Source organism: Epargyreus clarus, unplaced genomic scaffold (genome assembly GCF_041222505.1).
Source record: "Epargyreus clarus isolate Ecla_fem2 unplaced genomic scaffold, WU_Ecla_fem_2.2 ptg000017l, whole genome shotgun sequence".
Lineage (NCBI taxonomy): Eukaryota > Metazoa > Arthropoda > Insecta > Lepidoptera > Hesperiidae > Epargyreus > Epargyreus clarus.
This window is the reverse complement of record NW_027332225.1, coordinates 7918147-7932231: the sequence shown is the minus strand read 5'-3', so window position 1 is coordinate 7932231 and position 14085 is coordinate 7918147. Positions and strand designations below refer to the sequence as shown.

The 14085-nt window shown below is 34.6% G+C and overlaps 2 protein-coding genes across 2 annotated transcripts in view; both read right to left on the bottom strand.

Moving 5' to 3' along the window:
* Window positions 1-14085, bottom strand: part of LOC140749237 (uncharacterized) — a 95354-nt gene that overhangs the window by 51542 nt on the left and 29727 nt on the right. The window lies entirely within an intron of this gene.
* On the bottom strand, window positions 7950-9113 carry LOC140749185 (uncharacterized). The gene has a single exon (XM_073082230.1). The coding sequence runs from the start codon at window positions 8715-8717 to the stop codon at window positions 8349-8351; it is 369 nt and encodes a 122-aa protein (XP_072938331.1). The 5' UTR covers window positions 8718-9113; the 3' UTR covers window positions 7950-8348.

Sequence of the window (14085 nt, the reverse complement as noted above, 5' to 3'; positions counted from 1 at the left end):
ACCAGGCTTTTGATGGTGTCCTGTGGAATGTGTTCCCACTCAGTCGAGATTACACGTTTAAGCTCTCTGATGTTTTGTGGAGGTGGTTGGACAGATCGTACTCGCCTTTTTAGGAGGTCCCAAACATGCTCAATGGGGTTAAGGTCGGGGCTCCGCGCTGGCCAATCCAAACGACGAATACCGACCTCTTGCATATAAGCATCTACGTCGCCAGAACGGTGGGCCCGAGCATTATCGTCCATGTAAATGGCATCTTCACCAATTACAGTCAGTGCGGGTTGTGCATTTTGAGAAAGGATTTCTGTTATGTACCTATGCGCATTTAGTGAGCCATTTTCTATGAATACTATCTCGGTACGATAGTTGGAAGTTACGCCCGCCCAAAACATAACGGACCCTCCACCATAAGGGGTGATTTCTTCAAAACACACATCGGCATAGCGTTCCCCTGGTCTTCGTAACACTCGCCGACGTCGGTCCTCACCATGCAGACAAATTCGAGCCTCATCGGAGAAGAGTACGCTACTCCAGTTACCTGGTGTCCAAGATAGGCAATTTCTAGCGAACCTCAACCGCGCAATCCGGTGCTCACGGAGTAACTTGGGGGCCCGCGCTGGTCGTCGACTACGTATATCAGCAGCTAAAAGTCTTCTCCTCACAGTCCATAGGCTAACTTGTGCTCCTCGTACCTCTTCAAGGTTTCTTTTGAGGTCTATGTAACTGCATTTGCGGTTCCTCAGCGCCTGAGTCACTAAAAAGCGATCGTCTCGCGGCTGTGTGCAACGTTTTCTCCCAGAACCTTGCCTTCTCTGAACGGAACCTGTCTCTTGGTATCGAGTCCAGGTTCTTTGTACGGTTGAACGACTCACGTTTAACCGCTGTGAGACGTAACATTGGCTACACCCCTCTTCCAGCAGCGCTATAATTTTACTAGCTCTCATTGCTTTTTCTGCCATTACGATAGACACAAAGATATCTGTTTTAAGTCACAATAAGGCAGAATTATGCGATAAACATAAATTGTTGTACTAAAAATAACGAAAAGTTACTTTTAGTTGCTTGATAACCTTTTAACCGCAAACCCGCGAAAAGTGTCACAAAATGAAAAAGGGATTAATAATTTAAAAAACAAAAGTTTTGAATTTGGAATGAACTTTTTTTCATACCCAGACTCTTTATTAAGTGCCAGTAACATAGTTTGGCTATTAAAACCTCTGAAGAACTAAATTATTACCAATAATGTTAAAAAATCAAACCCGCCCGTTTTTTTTGCAAAGGAGTGTATATTCAAATATGACACGAGAAAAGTTTTTTAATTTAATGTCCCCACATTTATACTCCAATTCGCACTGGTCTGCGGGATGGATTACGGACAAACCCCTCTCAAGGGACTCATGGGACATCAATGGTTTTGACGACGTATGTATATCTGAGTTTATTATTATTTTCTACCTAGTCCTCCACTTTAGAACCCATTATAATATGCTACATTTATGGAGGTATAGTATTATACAGGGTTACTGATAATTCGATACATTCCCTTGGAGGGGTAAAAGTAGAGCTCATTTGCAATAGGTTTTGTCATTAAGTAAATTAAAATTAAGCACTTTGGATAGCTAGTGAAATAGGGCTATTATTTTAATAATTTGTACGACACATTCCATACATCCTTTATATGCAAATTCACTCTGAAGTGGAAATAAAAAGGGGTTTTTTATTGAACTCTAGCAAATTGACCTCCATAACGTAAAGTTTAAGGGTACTACTACAGCGTATTGTCATTTTAAGGAAGTGTTGCGATGTTAGGTATACGATTATGCACAAGAATAGGATCAAAATAGGACATTCACTAAGGAGCATTTTATTTTTTGCCTGAAATCGGTACTTAGAAATAAAAACACAAAAACTTGAATATCTCAAAAACAAATCACTATCGGCTAGGGTACTTAATGACAAAACCTATTGCAAATGAGCTCTACTTTTACCCCTCCAAGGGAATGTATCGAATTATCAGTAACCCTGTATATAAACAATATTTTCCACTGAACACCAAGTTTGGCAAACTGCCAATTCCATACACTTGGCTTCTTAAGACAGTAAGCAATTTTTGAGTGTACTAAGCAGAAGAAAATTAAAAGTGGCACTTACAAGAACTACATCGGTCTTCGCTGATGTTGAATTTTGTAAAATAGAAATCTTATTTTTTTTAGTTCTATTGTATATATTTTCTTTTAATTATATTAATATATTATATTGTATCCATATATTTTCTCATTCTTTGTAATATTTGTCAATTTGTGTAGAGTATAACGAGTCGCGTGGTAAAGTTGTGAACTTAAATATTGATCTTTATTGATTATTAAATTAAAGTATCAAAAAAACACACAGTACAATCCAGTGGAGAGTGATCACTAACACCCATGGAAATATGGGATAGTAAAATATAAATAGGCTTAGAATTCAAGTTTAAGTTAGACTCAAATGTGAATTGTGATGGTGCTTAATTTTGACTACTTACAAATATTTAAAATACTTATCACCGCATAGAAAAAATGGTATGGGCAACAAAGAATTGATTGAAACTTGTAAAGAATAAAACCACCTATCTTTAAAGTTAAAGAATTAACATACGACACAGCCCTCACAAATAATAAAAAGGCCATTTGCATGCTTCCAGAGACTCAGATCTAGAGACAACCAAACCAACTTAGGTTTGGTTGTCACCACACCTTCAAACCAGAATACAGAAGCACTGGACTCTTAGTTATCCTGTCAATTTCTACTAAACACCAACGTGGCATTTTGCCAACTTCCTTACATACCATCGCAACACGAGAAAATCCAAGCGGTTTGTAAATATAAGGGACCAATTTTAGATAATGGGTCACTCCAAAGGATCGTATCCGACTTGGGTAATGTTTGATTCAGCAGCATTGTAATGCCTTATAAGTACAGTGGCCTTGGTGTAGGCGTCATATTATTAAAACGTGGCCACGTACTAAAATTCGTTAAGCAGATATGACGGCCATGATAATTTTGTACGTTACAAATCGCAGCTTTAAATATATCAAGTACAAGAAGCATACTTAAAAGCTTATACGAATTGTATAGACATAAGTAAGTTATGTTGCTTTCTGGAAAGAAACTGATAATTTTGACGCTAGACACTATACAAATCATCAACTAATAAATAATCCAAGTAAAGATCAAACCATAGATATAGGGATGTAGTTAAAAAAACTATTTAGGTTCATTTCCGAATAGATACTGCATCTTTCAAATAGTTACAACTGATTTCTTTGACAGTAACATAACTACGATTCATAGGTATGTTACGATTGTGTTTAACCATTTAGGTACATATTACATGCACCTACTTAATTCTTATTAAGCTTCTTTATAAACGCATCCAAGATCAACTTGTCAATGAAAACCAGGTCAAAAGAAACCTTAGTTTCCGTCTTTTTCTTGTTAAACACGGGTCACAGGTAATCTAATAAATTCGCGCTAACGTGTTTATTCGTCTAATTTGCTTAATACTCCTCACTAGTTGAGTAGTGTCACTGTCTTTTTACCCGACTGCGGAGGGTAATGTATATAAAATAAGTACCCAATATACAAAAATGTAAACACATGTATCTTACGCTATGTAGTTACATTTTATGTGCAAAACAAATGACACACGTATTCAATACAAACCACCACGTGTTCCACTCTAACAAAGATGCGTGAGTGTGTGCCAAATCGTTGTTGACTCAACCAAGGCTCGACAATATCGCCCATACATTTAACTATCCTAAGTACCAATCTTATCTATAAAATAAGATACGTTGTCTTAAAGAATATTAATATCTTTGATGTTACCACCGAGGTCGTAAGCGTCGTAACTGCCTATTTCATGGTCTTTACTTTATCAGAGAATAACAGCTTCTATTATTTTTTCCCAAGCGCTTTCTAAGCTCATAGCTCTCACACCCACACTAAGATTTATTGTTTCATGGTTACTTTATGTAAACACGCGTACATTGAAGTAAATGACGTAAGATGAGTACATTAACATTCGGACTTAGAATAGAAATCTTAATTCATTTGAATGTCTACCCAGCCGTGGATCGAATGTGAAATCCATAGCAATCTGGAATGTTGACCACCGCGCCACGTGGATATCCCATTTTAAGTGTAATGGAGAAAAAACAGACGAAGATATTACGTCGCATCCTAGCATGTTGCTATGTCTTGTAAAGTAGCGATGTCACGTCGTAGAAATATATGACTTGCAACAGAATAGTGATTTCCATCATTAATGATAAAAAGAAATAGATTTAGTATTTTTATGAAGTGCTTTCATACTTTGGCAAAATCGATGGCAGACGTTATATTGATAATGTAACAAGGGGTTTTATGATAAAAGTAGCTAATAAGCATACAGTCCACATAAAAATAAATAAAAGCTTGAATGAAATATTATTTATGAATTCATAGCAAAAATATTTTGTTACTCAAAGACTTCATAGTTTTTAGACATCAAATGGACTGCATGAATTAGATTGCTACTTAAATCAAAAGAAATAAACTGATAGAACTGTGAGACCTGTAGACCGCAAATCTCAATTCAATCTAGAGCTAATTTGAAAACTAAACCGAGCGTCCTAAATTATGTGAAAGGTTCGCGTGGAAAGGGCTATTAGTACAAAAGTAGTCTGGGAAGCAATAACCCTTACGGTTCCATCTATTTTAGGCGCTAAATGACCGTAGATACATTTCAGAGTCCTTGCCTGAAGAAAGCCGTGTAATTACGGACCACCAACATTGCACACTTACACGTAGCAAAGTTTGTAAAGTATAGTATGAGGTTTGAGACTTAGGTAAGTGACAATGGGCCAGCTACGTCGTTTGAAGAACTGATAACCAGCGAAGTAGTTGAAAATATAGGTGCTTATAATTTTTTACATTATCGTATATTAATCCTGCAAATTTATATATAACTTTGATAGATGGACGGCGAGTCCACGCTGAGATTTAAGTAGAAAGATAGACACTACATGTTATACCGGTATTCTGACCACAATAAAAACTTGACAAATTTTCGAAAACACTTCTTCGAATATAAGTGTTTATCCATTATAATACCTCTATTGTTCTAAAGTAAAAACAAATCAATTATTTAATCCCATGTAGGCTACACTATAAATGGCCCCAATATTTAGGCAGCGTAACTATGAGCTGGCCTTAACTGTTCGCTAGTTATTTCTGTAGCACAACGTAAACTGGGTCAGTAGCATATGGCTAGGATCTATCAACGCGAGTTCCAAGTGTGACATGGATACTTGTAAGTATTTTGAGGATTTTAGTGTAAGCAGTGATAGCTTAACGAAGGTCGACAATTAGCCAATGTTAGCGAAAATCATATAACAACAAGTTTATATTCAGTACCTATGGCTTGTTGGGATTAAGCATCTTCGAAACGAATATTTGTGGAGCTACGCTAAACAATTTGGAATACATAAAATGAATGAAATAACTGAAAACGTCATATTCTAGTAATCTCACTACACTAAGATTTTCGTTGTAGTGGACGCAACAGACAAACAACGATGAGTAGATACCGAAACACTCAAACCCAAAACAGTAATCTAACTGCACTATTTAGGTGGTTACATTATACAAAATTATTGGCAATGAGAAACTTCCTCAATACAGTTTTGGGAAATCCTATTGCGATATCCAATACAAATTTCCGTTTATTTAATTAGTGATTTAAAATTATTTGCTGGTGGGAATACAATTAATTATGTTTTTTTATAGGAAAGATATCACTTATTTTAACATTAAGGAAAACATGCAAGTATTCTAGGTTTTACCAGGGAGGTACCACTATGACATGTTTGTTAAACAGTAAACAATTCGTGTGTTATGATGGAAGGATACAGTTATTGGCAGACCTGCAGAGTTGACCATCACAGTCTTCAGAGGCAAAGCTGCTGTCATTGGCCTGACAGAATTTAGCAGAACCTTTGGCTTGGCAAGACCCCTATTCTAAATGGTTGCAGATGTCCATGGACGCAGTTCCTAGTTACCGCTAGGCAGATTCCATGCATGTTTCTTACTTCAATTTGATAAAAAGAAGTAGTCATTATTATTGTAATAATTTACACCATACAGATACCTGATACTTGTAAAGTGTATGTACAACAGAATCAAATGATCAATTATTTTATGTATAATATATAAATAAATGCTATTACACACATGGAGAACAATTACTTATTAAAATTTTAGATAAACATGGTCTGTTTGATCTGAGACCACAACGAGAACATTATGAAATATCTTGACACAAAAAATTTGGAGATAAAATGAATAAAGTGTAACATTAAGAAATAAGACAAAAATATAAACAAAAGTAGGTAGTTGAATTTTTAGTATTAATTTTATTAATTTAAATTTGCTACCTATTTAAATTTAAAGCTACACTGTCCATAAATTAAAAATAGAAAAAAAATATAAATTAAAAATGCAGGTCTAGCATAATTAATGCATCACTAACTAAGCATAAGTTAAATTTGATTACTGCTATTATAAAATTTTATATACACACTAGCTGACCCGTTTTTAAATGTTATGTGTGAACAACCCTTATCTAGTATCTAGTAACTAGTATCTAGTAACTGATAGTAACTGATTCTCAGACCTACTGAATATGCATATAAAATTTGGTGAAAATCACAAAAGCCGTTTTGGAGTATGGTAACTAACATTGTGAGTATTGTGATATGAGAATTTTATATATAAGACTAGCTGATCCGGTAAATGTTGTGTTGCCATATAAATAAAAAAATGTTAAGGGTGAACAGCCCTTATCACTTAGGGGTATGAAAGATAGATAGTAGCCGATTCTCAGGCCTACTGAATATGCATATAAAATTTGGTGAAAATCGGTAAAGCCATTTCGGAGTAGTATGGTCATTAACATCGTGATAGCTAATGCCACCCATGGACCAGATTCCCACTTAAAATTGGCTAGAGATGCACCGCTACACCTGAGGAACAAGCTGGTATGCCTTGGAAAAGACCGCATCCTTACCACACTAAAAGTATATAGGAATAAAGTTTGGAAAATCCAAAAGTGCACGACTCATAATGCTCATTTAATTATGAAATATATAAAAAAAAAAAAAAAACTTAAGTCGTTCAAAATTAATTGCCGAAAAAACAGCTGTAGTAGGAAGAAGGTACTGCACAAGCGCCCCTGGTGGAATAAATGTACATAATATCTATAGATATACAGTCTTGTAGTTTTCGTTTTTTATTAATTGCAATTCAACGACACTGAATTAATTAATCATTCGCATTCAGTGACCTACAATCGTCGATTAGAATTTAAAAAAAAAAAACTCAAATGATGGATTTTTTCACAAGTTACAGTGTTTTCAGGTTTCACACATGACGGACAGGAAAATTTTTTGACCTATTTTGGTGTTTTTTTCCAATTCTATTGCAGTAAATCAATTTTTAAAAAGTATGGAATTAATCTCCATTAAATTATCTCGACAATAGTATGCAAAATATCTTGATTCCGTGAACTATCAAGGCTATAATAATAAAAATAGCCGCCAAAATGAAGCGAAAAAAATTTTTCGATCGTAAAGCACTCTCTGATGCTTCGCATCATGAGTCGTGCAATATTAACTTATTACTAGAAATTGAGAATGTATTATTATGATTAAGAACATATTATAACAATTTAAAGGACAATGCATGACTTTGAATGCAATAGTAAAAACAATAATTAAAGCTACTCTTATTTTGACATTTAATTAATATTTATTTAAGTGTTGTGGTTAAAAATTCCAGCTCTCTGTACTTTGCTCATTTTTCTTTGTTTCCAGAATGACATAAACTATCATTTTATTCTTCTTTTTATGATCTAGGAGAAGTATACAAGCATACAGTCCAATAAGGTAGTACTAGAGTCCGTCCCAATGTTGGTTACAATTGCATTGTCACTCTAGAAGAGTAAATTGGAATACCTTGTAAATCTCTTCTACTATACTATTTAAACATACAGCGGTACTTAACACTGTTGTTATAAGACAGTAAAATGTGGCAGTGATGTCTTCAACAACAGACATCAAGTGTTCCGCCTCTTTTTAAATTTCTACTGGATGCTATAAGTAGTTGAAATAAACTAGGGACAATTAAAATAGCAAATAATTCATTCAGCCATTGGGACAATATTGTATTCAGCAAATCCTACCATAGATTTCCATATTTGTTTGGTATGTTTTTCCTGTACACAAGTTAAATATAATGTACAAACATTGTGTTAATATACTGATCAGTTGACATTACCAGGTTTTTCTGATAGTAGACAATCCCTTCTGCGCCTTCTTGCCACTGCCATCTGTGATGATTGAGAATCGATCACTGAAGCTCCTCTTCACCTCTGGTAAGTTCTTGAAGAACTTGTCGCCGGAGGACAATCGTAACGACTTCCCAACGAAGTTCTCACCCCTCCGCTTATCAAACTCACTCTGTCCACTGTCTTCATGCGGTTCAATTGTCACAGAAACACGTTTACCTCTGTGTTTCTTCTTTCCATCACTCACAGCTTCATCGCCGTTACACTCGCGACTCTTACACTCGTCATTGACATTCCTATCGCCGAAACCTTGGACGAAACAGAGCATAATGTCTTCAGGATAAGACTCCTTCATTTAGAAGGTCATAACCACTTTCCATGCAATAAACGCTAAGCAGACACGAGACGGTGCCAGTCAGTAGTCACTATTCACGATTAACAATCCCATACACATTTTCAGACACGTCAATAACAGACTCCGTAGATATCATTTGCAATAACACAAACTTAACGTCACTACTATCCTGCGAACACCAAAACTGTACAAACAGTCGTTCCAATTAATTGAGTTATACGGAAATTCGATAATAACAATAGTGATCGCGCTATCGAGGTAGGAAGTGAATTATTTATGTGGGCCGCGAAAAATTAGACGTAAACTGACATTTCATTTACGTTCGGAAACCGCAACACATGTTGCGTTCGAAAACACTAGCACGACGCGGAACAGCTGTTGACGAACTGACTTATGCGAGCGTCAGCGGCGTTGTAATCGCCGAACCGGCTAAACAGTTTGCCTGCCCCCGCCCTGTCTGTCGCGGTAGCTCCGTATTCATAAACGCAGACGAGACATTCATGCTATTGAGGTCCTCTAAAGTAGAAAACTGTGTAGAGGGTCTAAATTACGAGTCATTATAAATAATTAATTTATACTTATGGGAAGACGTAAAGATCATGCTTTTATTATAATATCTGAACCAGGAGCCACAAGTTAAAACAATTTATCAATATTTTAACATTAATATTTTTCATAAATATTTTTTAAAATAACTTTCATTTTATATTATGCATACCGCATACCTATTTGTAACTCTTCCATAAGTAAGTAATTTATGAATCCGTATTTTTCCACACGTTATTGACAATAACGTGTGGAAAAATACATTTTGTGTAGGTACAATAACTTATAATATATAAAGTAACATTATTAAAGCAACATTTAAACTCAGGCGAATCATTTACTTTCCAGAAACTTGCCACAAAAGATTCTAACTAGTGCAATTAACTATACCTATCAGACGTAGTAAATGAAAGTGAAAACTAGTAAAATAATTTAAATTTCTAGTTTAATTTTGTATCGTTATTTGGCCTTCAAATATAATAATCTTAATTACATCCATTGTATATTATTTTAACGTTTTAACAAGCGGGTATCTCACGAAACAAAATGATGACTAAATGTTGTTGCGTGCATACCTCAATCAATACTAGCCATGGAGAAAATAAGGAAAGGGAATCACCAAGGAAACCAGGCACCAAACTTACTGCAACTTTCGAAATTATAGTTAAGTCGTTATAGTAAATATTCGTAGTCTGAGGAACATACACTTTAAACACTTTATGTACTTAAAACATTTTACTTAAACACGCAAAAATGCGATATTGAAGGACAAATAATTGCTATCAGTCAGATATGCAGCTGATTAATATAAGCGAGGTACGGCAACTCGCCTAATACTAAATAAAAAAAATTAAAAAATGTCTACTATTTTATTAACAGGGTGAAAAAACTTATATTACGCTTCGGAGCAAAGTTCAATAAACACCATGTCACGAAATATTTCTTTCTTGATTACACTAGTAGGTCAGAATAGTGGTGTACCTAGTGGTTAATATTGCACTACTAAATTATTTATTATTAATATTACGAACCCATCCTCATTGACGCGATTTCAACTTGAACCAGGTAGAAAAATCTTCATGTCTACTACCAGAATGTATCTTAGTGTGGACGAATCCTGAGGCTACGACCAAAGGACTATAGATTCCAAATTTAAACTAAATATTAATTTGTTTTTTATACATTTTCCAAACATAACACCATAAATATGCACCTAATGTATGATGATATAATGAAATTCATATGAGCTATAGGTAAGTACATTACTATTCTATGTTTGAGCGTAATATGCAACGGGACCGGTATGTAGAACGTAGATATGAAGAAAAGAAACATTGTAGTATAAAATATCTACTATATCTACATAGACACTGATACCCTTGGATAGACCAATAGTAAAAAACGCCGATATCTACTAACGTGTGATCATCATAATGTAAATAACAAAAATATATTATATTTGAGGAAAATTAACATAATTATTTTGCAATACAGACTCGAACAAAGATGATACATTATTTTATTTTTAAGTTCAGTTACTGGTAAAAAATGCTTGTATAAACAGGAGATCCTGCAGACGGAAGGCAATAGAATCTGTTGGATAAATCATGTCCCTACCCAGGATTTTCAAAAAAAAATTCAAGAAATCAATATGCACGTGTCCTATTTCTCGCTTGTTATGCCTCTTACTTACGTTCCAATTTCCGTCGGGTTTAACGCCCCAATTTGCAAGATGAACTCTAAATCGGCCGAGAGGTCATCGCTCAGATGTTTTGTATCTTGTTGTTGTCGTCAAACATTAATAGGGCTCTCGAATTTGATGGATCACTTATTCGAATTTTGTGTAAGTAAACGATTTAAGCTTAAGAGATTATAGAAGTTCTTAGCCGCAAAAAAGCTTAAACAACAAAATAATGTTGATCCTTTTCAAACTTAAAGTGTCTGACTCAATTTCATGAAATGTGACACAGAGGTTGCGAAGAACGATCTACACTACATATTGCACCTATGGAAATTCTTTGTTCTGTAATTATCAGTATGTTTATGAAATCTGCCATAAGGCATGGGGTATGTTTGTTAAATAATTATTTAGTAATTAATGAAAAGCTAAGTAAGAACTTTCCGACCTCCTATTAAAATTTACGACAACGTAATTACCACGTCTCTTGTAAGTGTGCTGCTGCTGCTTTACATCCCACAATCTGGAACACTGCAGTGCTTTACATTTAAAATTCCTCTTATAAGTCAGACAGTGTTATGGTTGTGATGCCAAATCACCTTTCTTAAAATATATAGCTATATAAATAGGTACTTTATACATATTTATTGAACCGAATCTAAAGTTAAACCAAATTCAGATTAAGCCAAATTATATTTTCTTGGCCCAACTTACACGAAATTTGTTTACATAGGCCTGGAAGTCCAAGAAGTAAATAACCTTTAGGAAAATTTGATCAACCGTTATAGTTCCAATAACAAGTTTAACGCTGTAAACAAACGCTAAGAGGCAAATTTTGTTTACGATACCGCCGGATCACAAAGCTTCCCAGTAAGCGATCGAACATCAAAGGGCATGGAACAGTCTACCAGGAAAATTCCTGTCATCTTAAATTCATATTTTTACCCCACGGTCGATTGTAAAAATATATTGAATTATCAATAATTACCTCGAGTGTTTGCGCTCAGAAATGTCACAAGTCACAACTAAGAGTAATACAAAACGAAAAAAGTGCTAAAGGGGCTTCGATAACTAATAAGAACTAAAGGCTACAATGGCAAACTAGTTACTCAGTATTTGACATAGCACCAGACCAAATCAACATTACTTTTGTCTTATAATGCAAATGTTGTACTCTAAGATATTGCATTGTAAAAGTGTAAAATATAATTTTTATTTAAATTTAGTCTAAAATTATATTTAAATTTAGTTGGCTACTTATTACAAAATAAAAAACTAAAAATATTGGGCATGTGCTATGGACATATCTAATTAAGATATATGTGGTCAAATATGTTATCTTCGAACATTTGTTCTTAGAATTTAGCACAACACCATAATCATGGCGGTGACAGAAGAACAAACACACTTTTATTCTATTGAATCACCCGACGACTCAACGATTAAAGTAATTATCGCTTGAAATAAATATTACGTGAACATGATATGCGTTTGTTCTAAAAACACATGTAGATCTGTTTCATTTGCCATCTGTTTTTGTATGTAGTTAGCGAAAATATTTATTAGATGATGCACATATAATTTCGGGTTTGATTTTGGCGAGACAAACATCTACAGATGGGGTTTTTTTTTCAGTATGGGTACTGCTTAGTGCTTAGTATGAGTTCATGTCACCCAGTATATTCGAACCACAAAACCACACTTTGATGTTCCATATTGTTAGCAACATATTCAAATTATGTTATTATAGTATTATTTTAATTAATTATTCTGTGCTATATTCATGATGTGTTATTTTTATAATAATAAGTGCCCATTTATATAGTCATTGGCTGTATGGGTTATACGATTGTGTGCATAAGCATAAAGCAAGAAAGAGAACGCGCTTGGCGCGAGACTTGTATTTTACGCGGGAATAATAAAGTTGTAAATTGGATCAAAAAAGATAGTTTGTCTTATTAATATATTGCAAAATATTTTATACTCAAGATACTAGTAGTAGTATGTAACTTTAGGCTAAAGTCATATAAGTATGAATAAGTGACATAACGCGCAATGTACTTTGGTAAGTATTTTTCATTTTTCTTTTACCTACCTACTAATACTCGCACCAATTACGTAATATACACAGCATTTACAGTGTTATTTTCCTTTTGCCACCCATAGTGTAGTCCGTGGAAGTGATAAAAATATACAATAATCTTTTAAGACTTTTAGAAAAAATAAATTACTTGTGTTAAGATACAAGGTACATAATACATTGAATAATACGGATATAATTAGAATATGTGTTTTTCCTTATTAATGTATTTTTTTCCTTTACATAATTTTGTATGTTCTGTTGCTCTTGGTTTGTTCAAAGATTAAAGATTATATTGACAAAGTCGAGAAGTAATTAAAAATAGAACAGAATACTTTTGCGCTCTATTTATAATGCTACTATCTGTAATCACATACGGAGCATACGTTCACAGACACAGATACATATCGTCCATACATTACTCGTACCTACTTACAGGGTGCCGACAAGCGCCCGACACGCACACATTTAAATCAAACATTTAAGTATTTTTCAGTATTGTGTTCTGGTATATGGAATATAGACGAGAGTATGTATTATTATGTACTTGTTTACGTCATGTCTTCTGTGACGTTATGGCGTTGTGGATGGCGTCGCAATTTAACGTCTGCGGGTGTATCGCAATTTTGGCAGCCGTCCATAATGACAATACGTCTAAATATTTAATTTGCGTACATTGAAACGTAGTTAAATAACAACAAATGGGCAACAACACACTGTTCTTGCATTACAATTTAATAATAGGTACTTGAGGTATTAAAAAAATGTGAGCTGAAGAAAAGACTGTAATCCGAAGTTCTGCGAATGCGTCGTATCGCGGTTCTACGCAAATCAAACTGAATTCTAAATGATGCATCTAGATTTATTTCCTGAGTCTGATTTTTTATAATATATCACCTTATATCTACAATAATTACAAGTCTATACAGCAGAGAAAGCACAGGAGTAACATATCGGTGGCGGAGTGGGCGGCCCGCCTAGGAGAGTATGTTTCTGGGGCGGCAAAATTGGCCCTATTCTTTTTGGATCTCAATGTATGCCACTGAGCGCCATGTATACGTGGC

Coding starts and splice junctions, on each gene's coding strand:
- LOC140749185 (XM_073082230.1), bottom strand. CDS start 8,717: ATGAAGGAGTCTTATCCTGAAGACATTATGCTCTGTTTCGTCCAAGGT.